Genomic DNA, 22,570 nt, shown 5'->3' on the forward strand with positions numbered 1-22,570 from the left:
AAAATTGGGTAAAAAAAAAAAAAAAGAGACATTTTAATCAAAAGTTGTCTAATAAATGGGTGGTTTGTTACGGCGTAATCTAACTCCAATCCACTATTTGAATAGTATCACTTAATTTGTCAAACCACGCTCATTTAGGGCATGTTTGTATTAGCAGCAGCTGAACATTGTTGTTTTGGAGCATTTGATAGGCAAAGCAGGCAGCACTTAAAACAGGTACCACGTAACCTCTCACAGCATTAGTTCAGTTTGACCACACTGTTGGAGAGCGTAAATCTTTGGAGAGGTAAGGAACACATGGGAATCTTTATAGGATACTTTTTATTCTTTTTGTCTGAAATTCTTTGTTCTTGTTACAGAAAAATGAACGACACATTCACATGGCTTGATGACATTAACATTATTTTAATTCAGGCTTTGAGCTCACTCAACATTGTGATGCTGCTGCCTCTGAACTGCTACGTCATTTGGCTGATGTTCACTGGGACCAAGAGGACCATGGAGTCTGATATTTTCTCTCTAAATCTGTCTCTGTCTGATTTATTAGTTGGTTTGGGTGCAATATGGCTTATTATCACCTATAATACCCAAATTCTTCAGTACATGTACCCCTACCTGTTCTCAATGGGCTTCCTGTTCACTGCCAGACCACTCTTCCAAACGTGCATCTGTGTGGACTATTACCTTGGCGTTGTGCACCCTGTGTATTTTCTCAAGTATAAACCTCTTCGATACAGAGTGGCTTTTTGCTGTGTTGCTTGGCTCTGCATTTTTGCCTCCTGCATCTATTGTTGTTTATACTTCACAGTTGTAGTTCATCATTTTACATTTTTCATCCAGACTTTGCTCTTTATGGCAATTGTAGTTTTCTGCTGTCTTTCTGTCCTCAAGGTGCTGAAGAACCCGGGACCAGGGGAAAACATAAACAAAAGAGCAGAGAGCAGCAAGTCAAAACAAAAAGCCTTTAAAATGATATTTTTTATCCTAATTAATATGATTATTAATTTTAGTTTCGCAGTTGCTCCAGTCCCACTGCAGTATTACATGGATTTGTTTGAATACATTAATTTGATGACTGTGTGTGTAGCTGTGTCCTTGGGCACTGGGATCATGCAGCCACTTCTGCACCTGTACAAGGTCAACAAACTAGCCTGCTGCAAGAAGGTTTAACTCTGCACATTATGAGACAATCTATTACATTGGTTTGTATATTACACATGGTCTTAAAAGTGTCTACACTATATATATATATATATTCTCACTGAAAGCAGAATGGAACCGAGTACCTGTATGGAACACACTTAAAATACATGACTGAATCACTTGTATGTAATGCCATGTTTGCCTTATTTGTTATGCGTTTTCTAAAATGTTTTTGCAATGCTTTATTTTGTCAGCGTCAAATTAAAAAAATATGTACTTATGGTGTGTAAATAATGTATTGTATACAAGAGAAAATATTACTCAATTTAATTAAACTGAAAAAGGTAAAACGCAAAGCTCCAAAAGGGGATTTATACTTGGTCAACTTCTATGAGTGTTTAACTTTATTATAACTGCGTTCCCAAGTTGTGAGCATACTCAGTATTGTATTTTGATTGACTCAAGCGATCCTGCATTTGAGATTTTTGTGTTGAAAAAGTTTGTTTTTACTGATCCATTATCCCCACCCCCATCCTAAAACACCACATCCTAAATTAAAAGTTGAATCGTACACATAGGGTTAAAAAATGTTCAGGAGTCTTCAAAATTAAAAGCAGGACAAATGAAAAAAAAAAAAAAAAGTTGACGCCAACATGAAATGCCTTTATTAAAATGTGAGGATTTTCTGCTTTGTACCTTTTAAACATGAAGTGGTTCAATTTCTTGGCCATTATTAAGCTAATTAACAATGAACGTTACCCCTAAACTTGGAGATCAAGAGTATTTAGGCTAACTTCTGATGATTACTTGAGCTCAAATCAAGTGCGCAGTTGAGTCTGGAGAGTACACCTGTGCTGCTCAGCATGTAGACAAACTGACAGGGCAGAGGCTTGTTCTCAGACAGTTTCTTTATCTGTGTTACTTTGAAAAGCTCATAAGGCGGAACGAGCACTTCTCTCTCTGCCTCTCCGAGTTTGGAGAAGAGCGAGATGTCCGCTCCAAAGCACGTGGTGATCTCGAAACAACTCCTGTCCCCAAATCTCGCAGCACTGGGGTACCAACCCAGAGATGCTGAGGTAAACGAGCCGAAGCGCACGTGTTTGTTCAGGACATCCCGAGGGAAGTACCCGTTCACCCTGCGGAACCCGGTCACGCACCGCTCCGCCTCGTTTCTGCGCGCATTAAGTTTCTGAATGGCGCTGGTCAGAAAGTAGTGAAGCGAGTGGTATTTAAAAGAGCTCTTGTATTTCTGTCCCTGCGTGCGCACGGCGTTATTAAAATCTATATAAACATTGGGTTCGTCCAGGGTATACATATAAATAGACATGATTTGTTCTTTGCCAAGGGAAGTTGAAGGTCTTTTTCCCTTTTTGCCCTTCCAGATTTTGTTGTAGTTTTTCTCAGCCAGACGCCAGGCAACAGTAAAATTATTTTGCGCTCTGTTTTTCTCCAGGGGTAGATATTCTTTTCTCACTTTGGAGTCCATCTGGTCTTTGCAGCCACTGTACATGTCATCCACAGCGTTAAGAGCCATGTCCAGTGTTAAGTATTTAGGTGGAGCAGGTTTCTGTAACACAGTTTAACAGTATAAGTTACATTTAAAAGTGCACTGGGTAACTTTTTGGTTGGAGGTTTGTCACCTGCTTGTTTTTATGGACATGTCACTGCTCTGTCAGAATGTTCCACAATATGACATTCTGTCTACCTTACATTTATTCAGTTACAGGTGGTTTTACTGCTCAAAATTACATTAAAAAACAGGTATTCTGACTGAACAAGGTTGCTTCTCCACAGATCTGACCTGTAATTTGGTCTGGTTTGATCTCCATGAAGATAGACAGGTTTAATAACGTACTGTGAAGCATTCCAGACAAAGCAATAACACCTCCATGAAGAAAAGTATTTGACAGCCCCATCCACAAGAAAGTTACTCAATGCACCTTTTTAATTATAGGCTACAGTCCCTGACAAAAGTCTTGTCGCTTATCCATTTTGTAGAAACAAAAGCTTATAACCTCATATGAAAGCTAAAACCCTCCCAAATTATGCTCAATATACTACTGAAGAAGGATTGATCATTTAATGAACACAGAAAGGTCAGATTTTGGCAAGACAAAAGTTTTGTCGCCTACAGAAAATTGAACAAATAAATTACTTTAAATACAAAAATATGTTGCATAACATCAGTGAATTAAGTAGTGGTGCTGTGAGATCCACATTTAATATCTTGTATGACTTCCATGAGCTTGAAGGACTGCATCCATGCGGTTCGACAATGATTCATACAATTTGTTGATGAAGTCATCAGGAATAGCAAAGAAAGCGTCTTACATGCCTCCCAGAGTTCATCAAGATTCTTTGGTTTTGCCTTCCATGCTTCCTCTTTCATTCTACCCCAGACATGCTCAATGATGTTCATGTCTGGTGACTGGGCTGGCCAGTCCTGGAGCACCTTGATCTTCTTTGCCTTGAGAAACTTTGATGTAGAGATAGAAGTATGCGATGGAGCACCATCCTGCTGCAAAATTTGACCCCTTTTATGGTTGGGAATGTAAGCAGTAGCTAATACTTCTTGATATTTTAGGTTATTCATATTGCCTTCCACCCTGCAAATGTCTCGCACAGCCCCAGACTGGATGGAACCCCAGACCATGATTTTTCCACCACCAAACTTAAGTGTTTTCTGGGTGAATCTTGGATCCATGTAGGCTCCAGTAGGTCTCCTGCAATATTTGGCTGTGATGTAATTCAACCGAGGATTCAGCTGAGAAATCCACCTTCTGCCACTTTTTCAGTGTCCATCCTTTTAGCAGGCTGTGGGCCTTGGCAAATGCCACACGGTTTTTTAATTGCCTTTTGTTTAGTGCTGGTTTCTGTGCACTGATTTGACCATGGAGGCCATTTCCAGACAGAATTCTACAAACTGTTGTGGTTGACACAGGGACTTGAGGTGACCAGGCCTGGTGGAGCTCTGCTGCAGTGGAAAAGGGGCCTTGGATTTTCGAATCAACAAACAGTCCTCCCGAGCAGTTGTCTTGCGGGGTCTGCCGGACCTGGGCTTGTCGAAAACATCTCCAGTCATTTCAGAGCTTTTTCTTATTCTTTGTACTTGATGCTGAGACACATTGAAGGTGTCAGCCACCTCAGCAGTGGATCTGGTCTTCAGCCTCTTGATAATTAACGCTTTGGTCTCAGGGTGGATCTTAGGCATGTTGTCAGAGGTCATTTTGTAGTTGATGTGAAGGTCTGGTGTGCTGGGGTTCTTTTTATACACACCCACTAATTGACTGATCAGTAACTGATCACAGGTGAGGCTGTAATCTAGGATTGGGTGCATCGTATGACAAGGCTTTTGTCTTGCCAAAATCTGACCTTTCTGTGTTCATTAAATGATCAATCTTTCTTCAGTGAAGCAAATTTATTTTAGTATATTGAGCATAATTTGGGAGGGTTTTAGCTTTCATATGAGACATTTCTAAAACCAATCGATTAATTTAAAGTCAGGTTATAAGCTTTTGTTTCTACAAAATGGATAAGCGACAAGACTTTTGTCAGGGACTGTATGTTTATATGATGACAGTCTGAACAGAAGACGCAAAAGTGGCATCACGTATTCAGTTTTTATTCTGCGATTAGGCAAGCATTTTCGGGAGGAAATCTGTGTGCATACAGTGATGCAAAAGTGTGTGGAATTTGATTGGGTATGCATGTCAGGCTGCTAGGTGGTGATGTATGTGATGTGAGCAGATCTGACCAGAGTTTTGAGTCTTGGGCAGTGTAGACGGAAATGCTACAGTGAAACATATTAAACTTTTCCACTCTGGAGGGTGGTTTCAGATTTTTTGCTTTTTTAAGCCCCAAAAATGCCGCCACTGTCTAAATGGCACTTCAGATAAAATATCTTGTCGTTTTTACCCGCAAGTATTCTTGTGTAAACAGGCCCATAGACAGATCACCATTTACCTGTGCAAATCCTCTTAGAACTGTATGGAACAGAAGTAGAGCTGAACATACTGACCACATCTTCAAAGCAATATCTGCACACAAGCAATTTTCAAATGTTATGATCTAAATGTAGTCACTTTAAGCTCCTATATTGCACAAAATTGACTCTTGTGAACTTTAAGCCATGAATGTTAGACTGCTGTTACCTCATTAAAAACATACCTGGGTTTGTTTTGTTTCATTCACATGTTTTCATATTTTTTAAATTATTAGTCTGTCTACATCCCCAAAGTTAAAAATGCTCTGTTTCACCTCGTGATGTCATATGATGGCAGTTTTCAAGTTATCAGCTACCTTTTACATTTAGTTCAGTAAAGATGGGGAATTCCAGGGCTGAAATCATGCAAATGATTCTAGTGAAGGTGTATGGAGTTTAAAAACACTGTGGAGCACTTCCTGTATTCTCACATGACATCAAGTTGGAAAAGTAAGTAAATAAATAAATAAGTAGAATTAGTGTGTTAAAAGTGTGAACAAAACAAAACACAATGCCAGGTATGTTCGTGATTATAACATTATAACGTAGATCATAACATAGTGTCATATGGGTCCTTTAATGTTTTTCTTGGCAGCAAAGCGGCCAAAAGCACATGTTACATCACAGAAAGAAAAGTAGTAAGATATGACTCTAGTGTTAATTAAAAAACCTTGAACATAACACTACAAATAGACTGCAATATAAATGTAAAAAAAATGGATACTACCACATCTTAGTGCAGTGTTTCTGGGTTAAGAAACACCAAGAATGGATAGAAATAGTTTGTATGACAACTAGTGTCAGTAACTAACTCAGCAACTAGTGGTCTTGTGTTTGCTCACCTCACTGTGGAGAATCTCTGGACTGAGCTGCACAGAGCACAAGCTGTGGGCCATTATCAATCAGTAACACCTCCAATAAAGCAGCCCTCACCCGCTGAGTCAAGCCCAGGGACTCTCAGTACAAAACACTTCATGGAACTCTTATTGAGGGTGTAGACATGCGTTCAAGTACCCTGTTATGATAGGGTTTTTTGAGTGTCCATGTATCCTGATTTCAGTATCCTTGTGAGAAACCAGAATGCTCTCATGGGTTTTTCGAAAACGTCACAAAAACAGTAAAAACAGTTTTTATCAAAATCTCTCTCTCTATATATATATATACACAGACACACACACAAAGCAGTCTACTGTTTAATACAGTTACATTTTAATGCCAGGCTGTGTGTTGCTCTTGAATTAAACTGACGCTGTGAGACTGTATTTTGTTGTATTTTTCACTGAAGTTGTGACAGTGCTCCACAGTTTCATGTTCTTACTTGAATGTGTCATAATTTTTGGTTTTTAGAAACTCATTAAAAAGCCTTCAGTTAGCAAAGTTGCTATATGTTTAGCTCCTTGCCATATCTGTACTGTGGTTACCGCACAAAATACCTCCTAGTTTCTCTGAGCGCTTGTAAACGCCATAACCAGGATAAGACTCATAACCTGGATACTGGTGCACATGTAAATGCACTTATTTATCAAGCCACTGTATTTTCTCAAGTCTACCAAAATCATTTATGCCTTGAAATTTTTGTATTTGTTTTGTTGAATCTTTACTATTCGCTCTAGGCTATATTGTTTGTTGCACCACTTAAAACTAAATAATGATTCAAATATAGAGAGTGTGATGGAAATTTGTGTCCATATGTGCATGTTTGCTGTAACAAAAAATAAATTGCTTTTGTATTTCATGACTTAGCAAATGGATTATTATTCGCACAATTTTCCATAATAAGAGCACTAAACTTTATGCTGACTAATAACATTATACTTAAAAATGTCATGTATCTGAGGTCATCTGTACTACATGCCATATCTAGTAAATAATCACCTTGCATATGAGTAACAGTCTACTCCTATATACATATACGTAGGGTGTCTCATGAAAGGTTAACAGTAAATAGTTATCCATAATCTTGTCTTTTTCATTGTTTGCCCTGTGCTGCAGCAACACATAGCATTTTATTCTATAGGTGACGTGTGGTACAGTTATGTTTCTTCATTATGGTTGCATCAATATCACAAACAAACAAACAAAATTACTGTGTGATAATCTGGAGAATCCCCGAAATCTGACTTTCTTAGAGTCATTGGTCAAATCTTTAGTTGCCATTTAAGTTGCATTTACTGTTGTAGTTATGTGGGCGCCACAAAGCGCAAAAAGAAGTAGTCTAGTCAGTTTCAGTGCCTGCTCAGCTGAATCAGAGGTAGTTACGAAATACTTTAAGATAGGATATTTCAAAATTGTAAAAATAGAAGGTCACATGAAGTGAAAGGACAGCCAGTGTGAAGTGATATTTTAAAAGTACAGACTCAAATAATCTGTTTATGCATGTTTCTGATGAACTTGACTTATTTTTTGCATTTCTGACAAACATCATCGCTATTTTTTTTCTGTCCACCTCATCTTAAACTCAGGGTCTATATCCCTAAAACTCATCTACTATGTGAATAGGCTGATTTTAAAGTATTTTTGTTTGAATCTGATTTTACTAATTACAAAACCAATGTAGCTAAGTGGGCTCTCTTAGTAGGATTTAAATTGCAGGTTACACTGCTCATTTCACACTTGTTTTCCTAATTTGTTCATTTTTTTAGGTTTAAAATGTTACTTCCTCCTTTGAAATCATGATATCAGATTAGGGAATTCCATACCTGTTACCAAGCAAACCTCTCTAATGTACACTTATTTATTTTTGTGTATGTAAAAATGCATAAATTAGTAAATTGTGCCTAACTTTTGGATAGAATTCTCCATAGCGTCATCAGTATGTTTTAAAGCTCTCTTCAATTTTCAAATTTTCAACATATTGCAAATTGCTTCTTGTTTGGTGTAAAACTGTAATTTATATTTAAAACAGGGATTATCCCATCAAATTTAGTCAAACTTAGATAATCATAAAAATTCTGTCATACGTACTTATGGCTAAAATATTAATTCAAAAACAGCTGAGATGTCAGTACTAGTTGTGGGCCTTAGAAAACACTGAAAACGCCACACCCCGTTCGTTCTCAAACACAACGTTTGAGAATGGGGACACGCATGTTGGATGGCATGTAACTCGACTGGTTCCCTTTTTTCTTCATAATGACCCATTGATTCAGCGTGACATTGTTGGTCACAAAGTCACCAGTGGCACTTTATCTTTTTGACTTTGTTGTTTCGGTGAATTACAGTTCATTTTGGGAGTACAGCTGTACACACATAAATGATCTTGTAGCCATGGTAACAACACAAATAAAATGCACCATAGTAGTGTTACAAGTAGATGACTAGTTTGTGTCTATAAAGTTGAAGTTCAGCAAATTTTATATCACTGGGCATTATGTTATCATACTGAACTTTAGATTGATGAAAAAAATACCATAGTATTTAACAATTTAAAACTAAATATTATACCTTTTGAATGGCAAAGTCTTCAAAATATAAACATTAAGCACATGAATATATATAGACCAATACCATTAAGCAATTATTTGGTCTCCAAGTCCAGGCTATTTAGGAATGTCTTTTTACCAACACTTTTGAAAACAACTTAAAGTGCCTATGACAGGTTTGATTACTCATCATCGCTAAAACAAAAATAACATCATTAGATATAACATTTTGCTAAAAAAAAAATAAAAATAAAAAATAATAATAAATACAAAATTTTTCCCATTTTGCCAGTTTTTTAGATTTAAAATTTTATTTTCTAGATGGAAAAAACATCACAATATGGAATTCTGCTATCTAGAAACCACACTGTAGAGTTGGCCAAAAGTCATATGACACACACAAGAATTATGGTTTGGAAAATAAACAATATAAGAAAACACCTTTATTTAGTTGAAATCATCTTTAAATTATCAGAAAATGCGTTTGTAGTGAGTAAATTGTGCCACATTTTTGGATAAAATTCTTCCTGGTGTAATGTCATTAATATGGAACTCTATAATAGAATTCTCCACTTTTTCATCATTTTGTTTCATCATTGCTTCTTGATAAAACAGCAAATATTAAAGTATGAGTAACATGAGGTCAGATAAGTTTTTTTTTTTTTTTTTCAAATGTGTGTTTAGTCAGTGTTTCAGTCACTGTGTATCAGTGTTATTGCTCAACCAGTGGGTGATGAGGGAGAGGCATAAGGATACAGTCTCATAAGACACAGCAGTCCTCCTCAGACTGCAGCAGAGGAGGAGAGGACACAGAAGAACACACACAAACTAACTATAGCAAAACAAAAATTCTATTCTGTCAACTGGACAAAAGTTTTAGAGTGAAGACGTTTCACCGCTCATCCAAGTGACTTCTTCAGTTCTGGTCAGATTGAGACACTGCCTTATACAATATACTCAGGTACGGAAGCTCATTCAGTTTTAGTACCATCTAATAATTTATATAATTTATCATAATAAGCATAGTCTCTTTTTTCTGTGTTAAAATGTAAACTTCTCATGCTTCTAAGCTAAATTTTTTGTGCCCAAACTGATGTGAAACAGATGGAAAAAGCAAAAATAATACATTTATTTATGATAATTTCAATTTCAATTCAGTTCACAATTCACAAATTTTGTTAAAAAAGTTGTCTAGCAGGTCTTTGAATTTGATTTAATTTAACCAACCAAAAGTTAGAAATGAGACCCTTCTTTTGCATATAAACATTTTTTATCCACCCCCCTAATAGGTACCACTTCACTTTATAATAACTACACCAGGCGTTTCCTCCAGTGAGTTACTTTACAAAACTAAAATGCCAGAAAGCTACCTATTTTAGCAGTCGCAAAGAAATTGAGTATATATTAGAGCCTCTGCAACCCTTAGACACAGAACAATTAGATGCCTATAAAACATAAACCATTATCCATTAATCAGCGCACAAAGTTAGGCATGAACATTATATATTTATAATGTTTTTTACTTATTATTATTATTATTATATTATTATATTTTACTTATTCAGCCCAATACAGAGAATTCAGAAATCCCTTGGCGAGCTACTCTGAAGGGGGTGGAGAGCTTCTGGTAGCTCCCAAGCTACAGGCTAGAGACTCTTGAACTACACCTTAATTATATTTAATAAAAAAGGGCTTAATTAATAATGAAGAAATTGGTTATTAAGCAAGCAGGCTTAAGGTTAATGTTAAGGTTAAACTCTTGTCGCTGTAACGAAATTTGTCCTCTGCATTTGACCCATTTACTTAAGTAAAGGTTAGGGGTTATGGTATTAATTAAGTAGTTACTATGCCTGAATAATAAAAATAATTAATAAAAAAAGTCTTTGTTCATGCTTTGTTAAGGATAATTAAAGGTGCGATATGTAACTTTTTGGTTGGGGGTCTGTCACCTGTTTGTTTCTATGGGTATGTCATTGCTCTGCCTAGAATGTTCCACAGTATGACATTAAATAGCTCTATTTTACATTTATTAAATTACAGGTGCTTCTGTAACTAAAAAAAAAAAAACAGAGCAGGCTGACGGTAAGTGGTGTTGCCTCTCCACAGAGCTGAGCTGTAACCTGGACTGGTTTGGTCTCCATGAAGATGAGAAGTTTTAATACCATACTGGGAAAACATTCCAGACCAATCAATAACATCTCCATAGAGAAAAGCATTTGAAAAGTTACACAAAGTACCTTTAAAGTGTATTTGCTATGAAGTGTCATCCCTATGTGTTTATTGTGATTGAAGTTGCTTGTATTTATCTTACCTCTCTTTCACTGGTTCCAGTCCTCCTGATTGCTGGGCATCTTCTCCACAATGGTCACCAGCAGGTCCATAGTGTTTGTGGTCTCAGTGTTGATCTTATGGGATGGTGCTCACAGCTTCATGCCCCTCTTCTCTCTGAGGGGAAACTCCTCCACTCACCGGGACATCACCAGACAGGCTGTCCTGAGGAAGACCGCAGAAGTGTGCAGAGATATCGCAGCCTCTGAGAGCCGACCTTTCAGCCTTACAGTAAAAACAGTTTTCTAATTTTCAGTGAATTTTTTAATCCCCTGTTGGAAAATAATTTATATATTTTTTACCATTATTTTTTTCATTCTGTTTTGTTGTTTTGCCTTTTCATTGACTCAAAAAACACTATTCAATTATCAAATGATACAGATATCAAACAATACTAAAACCAGAATGCTAAAAAAAACTAGATGCTCATTTGTACAAGTATTGATCCTGAAGAAAATTACATGATTAGGACAAAAATAGACAACAGTTGAAGAGTTTTGATTGATCTTGATCAATATCAGTGTTGGAATACTTAGAAAGTATATGTAGTTACAGAATACAGAATACTGAATACCTGAATTAAAATGGATTTTGGAATGTATTCTGTTACATGGGGCAATTGCAGTACTGCATTCTGAATACTTAGAATACTTTTTCACCAAGTTGCATTATAGTTTAGTAAAATATACTACATAGTATTACAAATTGCTTTATCTCTGTTGCCATCTATATCATGCATTCATTTATGTCTAATTTGAGAAGGAAAACATGTGCACACACCCTCTCTAATCTAATCTCTAATAATTTGTAGTATAAATCTGAAATTACATGATAATGTACCGCCGTGTGTTCCTTTTAATTTAGGAAAGTAACTGTATTCTGAATACCACCAAATTAAATACTGAAATACAGGTACTGAAAATTTGTATTCAGAATAGGCTACTAATTTTTGTACATGTATTCAGTTATTTCCCTACATTGATCAATACTGGAACTACTGTAAGATCACAATACACGTATTATGTTATGTTGATGATTCCAGGCAAGTAATTTTGCTTCTAATTAAGTCTTCTCAATCTGTATAGTTTCATTAACCATTAACTCACATAATATATTTATTTAGGGTAACGTTTTATGCTTTTGAGTTTATGTGACAAGTTCTACAATTATTTGCAACACCCTTTTGTTCCCAGATTGACAATGCATTGACAGTGGAAAAAGTCCAGTCGGCGTGTTCAGGAAACTCCACTTCAGTCCTGTCCACTGTTATGTACCACACATCCATCGCCTCCATGTACTTCAGTAACGCGCTGGTCGACCTGGTGTACGCACTCAGCGAGGAGCACCACTTTGATGATGAGACATTCAAGGGGGGCAGAGAGGTCCTCACTTCAGGTTTATACATATTTAAAGCAGCACTCGTATAAAAATAAACATCGCTCTACTGTTTAAGAATCACTTACTCATGTTTTTACGTCCATAGATGTGGCTGCAGTGAAATCCAGTGTGAAGCAGGAGAACTTTATGGCTGGACGGTTTCTTTTGGGACGAGCATGTCACACCCTTCAAGTACAAACACACAAATATTCACATTACACATCTTTTTTTGTTTGTTTATTGTTTTGTTTTGTGATTAAAAATATTTGATTTGTTGTCTACACAATAGAATCAATTGTTTTAGTATTGATACTTTACAGCTAATGTTATTAATATCCCCTGGGGGTGTGATGTAGCCAACATACATGAACATTCACAACTTCACTCTTTTCTGTAGTGTAGGCTTGGCTTTGTTTGAAGCATAATTAGACTTTAATCTGAGCTTTATTTTAACACAATCTGATGAACAATCTATTAAACAAGTCTCTCATAACATTACAATCAAAAGCTAGCATCAGCCAACAATTTTTCAATTACTCACACTCATCACTTTTGTTGAAAATCAGAGACCATGAATGCTCGTATTGATCACAGGCTGCTAAAAATGTGCTGTTCTAATTCAAATTTGTAAGTTTTTCTTAAGTTTTCATGCCATCTTAAAATGTTTTGGACAGCTAATAATGTGTGCATTGTGTCACCATGGTAACTCCTACACATTCCACCATTAGAGATACATGTAGAACACCCCCAGTATGCTGTCACTGTGAAGTATCAATACAATATATACAGTAGATTCATAATTTAGCCCTTGTCTCTCTGTTTGTGAAGGACTTCTACAGTCACAGTAACTGGGTGGAGCTGGGAAAGACCTCTCCATACAGCGCTCTCATCACTCCCGACCAGAGCCTGGAGAACCTGGCAGGTGCGGTCCTTCTGTTTGTGTTTGATGAAAATATGCCACTGTGTATGACTGACCACATTGTTTCCATACTTTTCACGCCCCAGTGGCAATGCTCTGAAAAGACAAACACTCTGTGGTGAAAGCACCAACATGGGGAGGGGAGGTGTGATTCTTGTAATTCTTACCTGTGTAAAAATGTAGATGAGTGAAAGGGCAAACAGATCGCCAGTGCTTTCATCTTTCATCTATCTGTCTACTAGGGATGTAACAATAACTGATATATCGTGATATCGTATCGTCAAAGTTCTCACAATAATATCGTGGACCATCACAATATATCGAATTGCAAGTGTCTTTGCTTAAGTTAAGAGTTATGGTGCAGCAATAGCTACAAAAAGACAGAGGGAACTACATAGACCATGATCCTTTGCTCCATTTCAGTGCAGACTACAAGGAGAAATAACACTTTAAGCACTTTTAAGTCTTAGTTCTTTGGATTAAGTCTTGTCAAGGCATTTTTAGAGGAAAAAGTAGCATATTAACAGTTTTGTTAGCCTCCACAAAGTATTGCAATAAATATAATCGTAAACGAGAGATTTGGATATTGTCACATCCCTAATCGTGAGCCTCCCCACCATATCGTGGGCTTTCCCGCGATATCGCAATAAATATCGTACCATACACACACGCACACACACGGTATAGTATATTGATATTTGCAGCGATATCATTCTGGGGGTCTTCTACATGTAACTCTAATGGTGGAAATGTTTAGGACTTATCATAGTGAAAACAATGCACACATTAGCAAACATTGTCAAAAAGGTATAAGATTGTCTGAAAACTGAAACTATGAATATACCATGAATTTAAAAGACAAATTTTCAAGAGTCTGGGATCAATACAAGTGTTGGTCCTGTTTCGAGACAAAAAAAGAAAAAGGTGAGACTGACTGTAAAGCTGTTGGCTAATGCTAGCTAGCTTGTGGCAGTAATGTTGCGTGACAGATTTGTTTAACAGCACAAATCAGCTCACGTGTTGTAGTTCTAGCTAAGTCGTTTTTTTATGGTCATGTTGTGTTAAAATAAAGCTCAGATTAAAGTCTAAAAAAGCCTCAGATAGAACAGGCTCTATAGTTAGCATCACACAAACAGGGAATGTTTGATTTCTTCGGCTGGAAAGTAATAGGTGGTTTTCAGGTTACTGATTACATTGTACTTTACCATGAAATATCCAAAAGTTAAATGCACAAATGTTGAATCTGTCTACTACTACTGACTCAAGAACATGCAATATTACAATAATATTCTAACAGTAATAATTTCAGCTGTCCCTGTATTAAATAATATTGGCCAATAGAATACTGCAATGTCATCTGAAATTCACCAATACATGCTTTCTTCTTATTTTCCTTTACTATAGGACCAAATGTGAGCACATGTCGAAACTGTACTAATGGGGATTGTACCAACAACCTCTTGCCTGATTTGCTGCAACAGGGCCTGCTCACTTCTGGATACTTCAACATCTTCTCCTCAGAAAAACCTGCTGGTACTTTCACTTTTGTTTAATTGTCTCGCCAGCGTTTTTGTTCAGTGGCCTTATTTTTTATTTCTTTTGTGTTGGGTTGAAGGTAAATGTAGTCACGGAGGGTCCTTTGATAAAACCAGTAAACGGGCACCCATAGGAGGCATCAGTAAGGACACAGTGCACTCCAGTCACGGTAGCCTCCATCACCAAGCTGCAGATCTGGCTGTGAATGCCACCGTAGAGCTGCTGGAGGACATCAGACTGGCTGTGGGAGACAAGAACTTTCTCAGGTTCAAGTCTACTTTTAGTCATGTTGTAATGTTGTTACCTCCTCAGAAACAGACCTGGAGTTGTGTTTTGTTTCATTCACACATGTTTGAGTAACCCTGCATTATTAGACTGTCTACATCTCCAAAGCTCAAAATGCTCTGCTCCATCTTGTGATGTCATCAAGTGGTAATTTTAAAGTTAACAGCTTTTTTTTTTTTTTTTTGCCTCATTTGAATTAATTTACTTGACAAGACTCTAGAACAGCCTTAAGTTGTTGCCTTTTTGAAAAGATTTTTTTTTCTTTCTTTGAGATTGCTACAAAAAGTCTATAACATCTTTATTTTTCAGTGAGGCTAAAACAACAGATGTACCTTCAAAGTTTGGCTGCAAATTATTCAAATGATTCTACTGAAGGTGTGGAGTTTAAAAACACAAGGGAGTGCACTCAGTAAGATCAGAAGGTAGAACAGAGTGTTTTCAGTTTGAGAGAAGAAGACAGCTTTTGAGTTTGTGTGTTAAACATGTGTTAATGAAACAAAGGCAACTCCAGATATGTTTTTGATGAGGATACAGCATTGTAATATAGATAAAAAAATGTGTGTAATATAGGTTCTTTAAGGAGTTATCGTTTGACATAACTCCTAGAGCGTTCGTCCACTAATCTGAAGGTTGGCGCTTCAAATTCTGCTCTTGACATAAATATCAGCTGGTGTGATTTCAGCTCCCACAGATGAATGCGGTCATTGTGTCCTTGGGCAAGACACTTAGTGTCGGTGGTGTATGAGTGTGTGTGGATGGGTGAGTGGTTCCTTATTGTAAAGCGCTTTGAGTGGAAATGCGCTATAGAAAAACGTGACCATTTATCATCATTTGGAGGTAGAGTATTTATTATGTCGCTACTAAGCTTGATTTTGTTATCGTTTAATGTTTCACAGAAAGCAATGGTATGGATTAAAAATTATACTTCACCTCTTTTAGATTCAATCTAACTTATTGAGATATGTTGATAATGTATCTTGTTTTATAAATATTCTTGCATTTATTCTAATTTAGTGAGTCACCATTTTTGTAATAATGTTTTAAATGTTTGGATGTTGTCATGGCAGACTGATGGGCCTCTCCCAGTCCTCCGTTCTGTGCTTCGTTATTGACACCACCGGCAGCATGTCTGACGATATTGCAGAGGCAAAACGTGTCTCTTTTGAAATCATTGACAGCAAAAGAGGATCACAGCAGGAGCCCTCTGCTTACATACTGGTGCCGTTCAATGACCCAGGTATGATGTGACTTCATTGCACATTTCCCATTCAAATCAGTGGGTTCATTTATTTGTATGATGTATGATGCCCACAGAGTTTGGACCTCTGGTAATGACCACAGATGCGGAGAAATTCAAAGCGGAAATCAATAAGCTGTCAGCGAGTGGAGGTGGGGATATCCCTGAGATGTGCTTGTCTGGTTTACAGGTGTGTTTCTACAACTATATTTAGGAGATTAAACATTATTTAACATTATATTACATTACATTAGAGCCCATATTACGCTATTTTCTGGTCTGTTATAATGTTGTTTCCTTATCACAAACATACCTGGAGCTGTATTTTGTTTCATCTACACATACATACACATATTTATATATATATTCACATATTATTTAATTAGGCTGGGTTGTGTGAATGAAACAAAACACAAGGTATGCTTTTGGTGAGATAACAGCATTATAATACGACTTAAAACTTACAGTTCAATGTTACATCATATAGAGAATTTAAACATTATTGTACTGTGATTTAATACAGTCAGTTCAAGTACATTAGATTATTGCAGATACTTTAAATACTTCATCTGTAGTATTTCTACTGACAGCTTGCCATGACCGCTGCACCTCCCTCCTCTGAGATCTTTGTCTTCACGGATGCTCCTGCTAAAGACGCTCATCTGAAAAATACCATCTACGCTTTGATCGAGAGCACCAAGTCTGTGGTAAGAACCTATATAAAAATCCTATTAATTAATGTATTTGTCTGTTTTTCTCACATAGAAAAGTATGGCTGCATCATGGGTGGATAATAGTAAATTAGATTATACCACAATATTCAAATTTTGCATCTCTTCAAATACTCAATTTTGATATTATTCAGACATTTCAAATTAATCTACCTCTAATGTCACAATGTAAAATGATCGTTTTAAGAAGAAACTGTTTTATGGTTGTCACAATTATTGTAAAGAAATGGTGATTCATTTTCATTCACACTTTGTAATAGACTTCCAAACTTTTTTTCTTTTTTGCATCACACTGATAAAAGGTGAGTTCATTTAGGATTACTGTTAGGTTTATCTAGACATTTAAAAACAAGAAGAAAGACAAGAGATTAATTCAGTTTTACTCATGAGGAGAACGGGCAGAGAGTGGGCATCAGGCCAACAGTCTCCACACGTTCTGATGACTCAAGGCCGCTCTCCTCTTTTTATTTCATTAGGAGGGAGGCCCTAGTTATAGAATGATAATTCTCAAGGGGAAGGGGAAACCAGCAAAGACATAATAAGAAACTGATGCAGCTAAGCATAGTACAAACACATAAAACATGATTAACAATCAGGAGGTGCCGTAGGTATGGACAGACACCATCATAACTCTTGCATGTGTGACAGTGGGAGTTGGCTTCATGTGAGGAATCATCTCGAGGTTCACAAGAGCGATAGGTCACTGCACACAGTTGTCAAACACAAACAGATTATTCATTTTCATACAAGTGATTGGTACATTATAAATCAAAGAATTGTAGTACATAAATGGTTAACTCATAGGCCTAGAATATCACACAAGTATTTAGCAAATATGGGATAATAGAATTATTCTGACAATTACTATTTTTAGAGATTGGATACAGATGATGTTGCTTCTAAAAACTGTACAGTGGCTCTGGTCAGATCTACTGACCCACAGGTTGGCAGAGTGAGTCTAGCTCTGATAGATAAAAGCTGCCGCTGTGTCCTTGGGCAAGACACTTAACCCGTCTTGCCCCCAGAGTGCATACACTTGTGTAGTGCAAACACTTATGTTTGTGTGTGTGAATGGGTGAGCGGGTCCTTAATGTAAAGCACTTTGAGTGCCTTAAAGGTGTGAAAGCGCTATATAAAAATGTGACCACTGACCATGACCTTTTGGGACCTTTGGGGGTTTGTCTTTTTTGCATTTGTCTCCAGGTGACGTTCATGTTGACAGATGTGTTGGCATCACGGCGGCGCAGAAGAGTACAGAGCGCCCCGGTCCGGGCCTTGAGCCAGGCAGACGCTCAGCTGTACCGCGACCTGGCCAAAGCCTCTGGGGGGCAGGCCATCGAGGTCACCAAGTCCGGCCTGTCCGCTGCTACCACTGTAATAGAGGACTCATCAGCCAGTGCTGTGGTGAGCTGTCGCACTGTGCCTTGAAGATGGAAAAATATTCCAACATTCACAGTGAAGTCAGCAAATAATCTCTGCTGACTGACCATCTCTTATAAAGATGTTTACATGCATTATTCTTAATTTTCCAATGCCATTTCACTCATTCATTATACTAAACTGTTGTTTGTTTAACATTTGGCAACATTAGTTATATAATTATATATAATTATAATTATATGCAGTTATACTGCATATATTAAAATTATGTAATATACAAGTTATTTTAAAGTTATACATGGGAATATTTGTTTGTTTTTTTCCCAGGTTAATGTGTTTCAAGTGGTGAGTAATCCAGGAAAGCCTGAGAAATTTAATTTCACTGTGGATGGTTCAATAAAAAACATGACCCTCTATATCACTGGCGCCTCATCACTCACCTTCAACATCTCCAGTCCTTCAGGTAAACCCGGTTTGTTCATGCTGTTGGAAAATGTCAAATAAATCATTTCTTTTTCTGATGCAGGTGCCTCCCAGAGCTCCAGTGTGTCCAATGGACCTTTGGCTTCAATGACCACAGCAGGAAACCTCCGGCGCTTAAGTCTCAACACTGACAACCAAACGGGATTGTGGAAAATTGATGTCAACTCCAATGACCCATACTCTGTTAAGGTCATAGGTCAGTAGTGCAGTATAACATGATTGATGATAAAATGCATAGGGGAAAGCTGGCTCTCACAATTCATTACTAAATGTTTTATCTTTATTAAAAATAATAATTTAAAGTAAATTAAATTAAAATAAATAAATTGCCAAAGATTAACATAAAAAAACTGTTCTGGCCCAGCTCTTCTAGGGGCAGGAAGTTAAACAAAAACCATGATGGAAAATGGTAAAAAAAGAAAGAAAAAAAGTTGTAATTAAATTAACTTGCATGTAAGAGATAAGTGTAACATAATGAATTAACACACACACACACGAGGACAATTGGCGGCCAGGGGCCGTAACAATCTCCCCCTTTAATTACAAACAATGTTTTGTAATAAATTGATAGTTTAATACTTGCGGGGTGTTGCAGTTGACTGCCAGGGTGAGTGATTACATGGGCCTATGAATCAAACAGCAGAATCCCTTGAGATGGGCCCTGGAGAGTGACTGGAGGCTGAGAGAGGCTCAGAATAAACAGGTGATCAAACCAGTCATCAACCACACAAAATGAACACTAGGAGTCAAACACAGCAATGAAATGAGTGTTACAGAAGGCACCACAGAGAAGCCACTGTGTTCCACCAGTGGTGGAAACACCAAACACCACCAATGTATAATTTAGAATGAATAAAACAGGCCAAGTAAAGAATTTAGGAATAAGACAGAATCAGCTTCCCCAATACAAACCTATTACAATGTAATAATCACTTTAAGAGTGTGATAGGGTGTTCCTGGCAGGCTCAGGGTTTGGACAAAATGGAGTCCACGCATGTTTAAAAAGGGGTTTTAAAAATAGATATTTGCAAAAAGTGGTTGTTGACATTATATTTTAGTTTAACTCCAACCAATGCACTTATGCTTTTTTGTAGGTCAGAGTTCAGTAAACTTCATCTATAACTTGGTTGAACCCCATGAGGGAGCCCATGGAGACTACAGTCTGAAGGAGGGACGCCCTGTCACTGGTATAAAGCGAAGATCCTATATTCTGCTTCTTTTCAGCTGTCTTTATATTACATATTGTGCCATGCCAGTGTTGGGCCACACTGACAAACATATATCTGTTTTTTTGCATACTTTTACCATGTTACAGTGTATATTTTTTCTTGTTTTTTTCTTCACAGGCGGTAATGCTACAGTGTTGGTGACAGTTACCAGTGATGCTGTGAAAATCACAGAGGTCACACTGTATGACAGTTCTGGGCCGACTGAAGTCAATGGGACACTGAAGGCATGTCCATGTCCAGCATGTGATAATATTCAATCACAGTGTATCTCATCTGATGATAATTTGTCTGATTATTTGATTAAACTCACAGCCACAGAGCGATGGGAACATTCTTGTGTTCTTTGATAACATCCCATCTGGAGACTTTGTGCTTCGTATAAAAGGAGAAGACAGCACCACCACCAGGAATACACCGACCAGCTTTCAGCGACAAGCATCCACTCAGATAAAGTCTTCTAGTATCTCTGTCACAGTAAGCTTCCATATTTATCTGGACATGAAAATAATGAGAAATATTCATATAATCATTAAGATTTCAATTCCAAAGTTTGATTGTGCATCTAAACCATAATTATCAAATGAAATATGTAAAAAAATGTACTGTTGTGTATGAAACTAGAAACACAAGAGGACAGACCCAGACAAGAAACTGCAGTTTGAACAGCCCCGTAGAATGGCATACCATGGCAATAAAACTATGGCAATAAAACCAGAAGTTCTACATTAGGGTTTATAACTCAGCCCCGCCTACAAGAAATAGCTCGTGCTGAACCTGCTTTTCTCTCATCCAATACTTCTACTGTGTTATGTCTAGGCCCAAGTGTCCAGCATGTCCATTGAACCAGGTTCCTCCCTCTCCATCCCCTTCACTGTGGCCTCTTTGTCCAATGGGGCGGTCAATCAAAATGCATCTGGAGAGTTCACAGTAAATGCCCAGAATGACCGAAGCTACTCCTCCAGCTCACCATCCTCCGTCACCATGAGCGAGGGCAGGGCCAATGGTACTGTGACCATCACTGTCCCATCCAGTGCTCCATCGGGGTCAGATGTGACCCTCACCATCACCGCTCAGGACTCCACTGCCTCCGACATCAACTACACTGTGCTCCGCTTTTCTGTGGCTGCAAAGGTGAGAAGATCTGCCCATTTTAGAGGGGTTTAAGTCTGCAAGCAACTCGTGGTCATTCTATGTCGTACAAAAACCTTATTTTTCTCTACCACTCTTAAATCTTAACTCTAGTATGTAGGTGAACTTGTTATATTTTTGTAAATATTTGTATTTTGCCATCCAGTTGTTTGCAATCCATTTAACCCTATTGTGACTGCTCACTTAAAATCTGTAGTACTTCATTATTCATATACTGTGGGGGTGAATAAATAGTAATTCATTGTTCTAATATGAGTAGAATGGCCCACTTAATGGCACTGTTACAAGTAATAGGCTACAATTAGATTATAAAAATCTATTGAACTAATAAAAAGCTTGATCAATGAAAATGTGAACTGGCTATTTATTATTATATTATTATTTCATATTTAAAACATAGGTCTCATAATTATTCATTGTTTGTTTATAAAATTACACTATAGATCATTATTTTTACTTTTACTTACAAATACTGTACATGACTTTGACTTGTGCAGGTGACAGACGTGACCCGGCCGGTGTGTGAGGTGGTCAGTACAACAGGAGACTGTTCCTCCTCCGTGTGCTCCTCTTCTCAATGGGGGCTCACCGCCAACATCAGCGATGGTGTTAATGGAACAGGCATAGATAGTGTGACGGTGCGCCAGGGCAGTGGGACCCTGAACACCACCTCCTCATCATCAGGTGGTGTGAACATCACTGTGGCCACGTACAGTGCCTCCTGCTGTTCACAGAGCGTAGAGCTGAGGATTCTGGATAAAGTCGGGAACGTGCAACTGTGTGCCGGACAGGCCAAAGCAGCGACAACAGCGGCTCCAACAAACACCACAACAAACTCTACAGCCATTGGTCTGCACTCAGTGAGTGTCAGGCATCCTCTGTGGGCCAGTCTGCTGCTCCCTCTAGTTTGGTGGTATTAAAAGAATTCACATTAAGATTAGCTCCCATGTTCTTACAGCTTGAAGATTTTTTAATAGAAGATTTATAGATCCATCAAGCAGGCAAAGTGCTCTTAAGATATTTTACTAATAGGAGACCCATCTGTGAATATAACCCATGGTACAGTGTTGTGCCATCTTTGCTTTTACTCCTGTTTTAAGTTGTCTTTTCTTTAGGCAAGTACTTAATTCCACATTTTTCTTGCATGGGGGTGAATAGTCTGTCTCAGTTTCCTGTAAGCACAGTGGTGTCTCAAAAATGTAACATGTGTTTATATTTTTTATTTTCATGGGATTACATTGAGATGAATAACTATTTAGCAGTTTATTTGATTGCTTTGTGAATTTTTACCAGAACCATACCAGTCTAATAAACCTGAAGTCAATCTCTATAATCAAAAAGGTTTTAATGTGTACAAAGACTTAAATTT

At 37.5% G+C, this 22,570-nt stretch overlaps 2 protein-coding genes across 4 annotated transcripts; one reads left to right on the forward strand and one right to left on the reverse strand.

Moving 5' to 3' along the window:
- Window positions 1-1,785: 1,785 nt before the first annotated feature.
- Window positions 1,786-6,088, reverse strand: LOC110166107 (erythroblast NAD(P)(+)--arginine ADP-ribosyltransferase-like). Of its 3 annotated transcripts, none has more exons than XM_055158346.1 (3): window positions 5,968-6,088; window positions 5,107-5,180; window positions 1,786-2,710 (listed from the first exon to the last, which is right to left on the reverse strand). In XM_055158346.1, exons 2-3 carry the CDS (start codon window positions 5,164-5,166, stop codon window positions 1,928-1,930), a joined length of 843 nt encoding a protein of 280 aa, XP_055014321.1. In that variant the 5' UTR covers window positions 5,167-5,180; window positions 5,968-6,088; the 3' UTR covers window positions 1,786-1,927. The 3 variants fall into 3 exon arrangements, with proteins under 3 accessions (XP_055014321.1, XP_055014323.1, XP_055014322.1); XM_055158348.1 differs by lacking the exon at window positions 5,968-6,088 and adding an exon at window positions 5,853-5,907; XM_055158347.1 differs by lacking the exon at window positions 5,968-6,088 and adding an exon at window positions 5,529-5,538 and having other exon boundaries at window positions 5,107-5,182.
- Window positions 6,089-9,337: 3,249 nt separating this feature from the next.
- LOC110166106 (von Willebrand factor A domain-containing protein 7-like) lies at window positions 9,338-22,557 on the forward strand. Its single transcript, XM_020931305.2, has 18 exons — window positions 9,338-9,508; window positions 10,879-11,106; window positions 12,069-12,270; window positions 12,359-12,444; window positions 13,081-13,174; window positions 14,576-14,704; window positions 14,787-14,973; window positions 16,060-16,229; window positions 16,307-16,419; window positions 16,820-16,936; window positions 18,164-18,364; window positions 18,668-18,803; window positions 18,867-19,019; window positions 19,918-20,010; window positions 20,170-20,276; window positions 20,365-20,526; window positions 20,869-21,183; window positions 21,699-22,557. The coding sequence occupies exons 2-18, from the start codon at window positions 10,909-10,911 to the stop codon at window positions 22,119-22,121; spliced, it is 2,886 nt and encodes a 961-aa protein (XP_020786964.2). The 5' UTR covers window positions 9,338-9,508; window positions 10,879-10,908; the 3' UTR covers window positions 22,122-22,557.
- Window positions 22,558-22,570: the final 13 nt, after the last annotated feature.

This window comes from Boleophthalmus pectinirostris, unplaced genomic scaffold (genome assembly GCF_026225935.1).
Source record: "Boleophthalmus pectinirostris isolate CB_2022bp ecotype Guang Dong unplaced genomic scaffold, ASM2622593v1 HiC_scaffold_22, whole genome shotgun sequence".
In the NCBI taxonomy this organism is placed as follows: Eukaryota; Metazoa; Chordata; class Actinopteri; order Gobiiformes; family Gobiidae; genus Boleophthalmus; species Boleophthalmus pectinirostris.

Coding starts and splice junctions, on each gene's coding strand:
- LOC110166107 (XM_055158346.1), bottom strand. CDS start 5,166: ATGTGGTCAGTATGTTCAGCTCTACTTCTGTTCCATACAGTTCTAAGA. Junction 2,711..5,106: donor TTCTAAGAGGATTTGCACAG/GTAAATGGTGAT, acceptor ACTGTGTTACAG/AAACCTGCTCCACCTAAATA.
- LOC110166106 (XM_020931305.2), top strand. CDS start 10,909: ATGGTCACCAGCAGGTCCATAGTGTTTGTGGTCTCAGTGTTGATCTTA. Junction 12,271..12,358: donor CAGAGAGGTCCTCACTTCAG/GTTTATACATAT, acceptor TTACGTCCATAG/ATGTGGCTGCAGTGAAATCC. Junction 16,937..18,163: donor TCGAGAGCACCAAGTCTGTG/GTAAGAACCTAT, acceptor ATTTGTCTCCAG/GTGACGTTCATGTTGACAGA.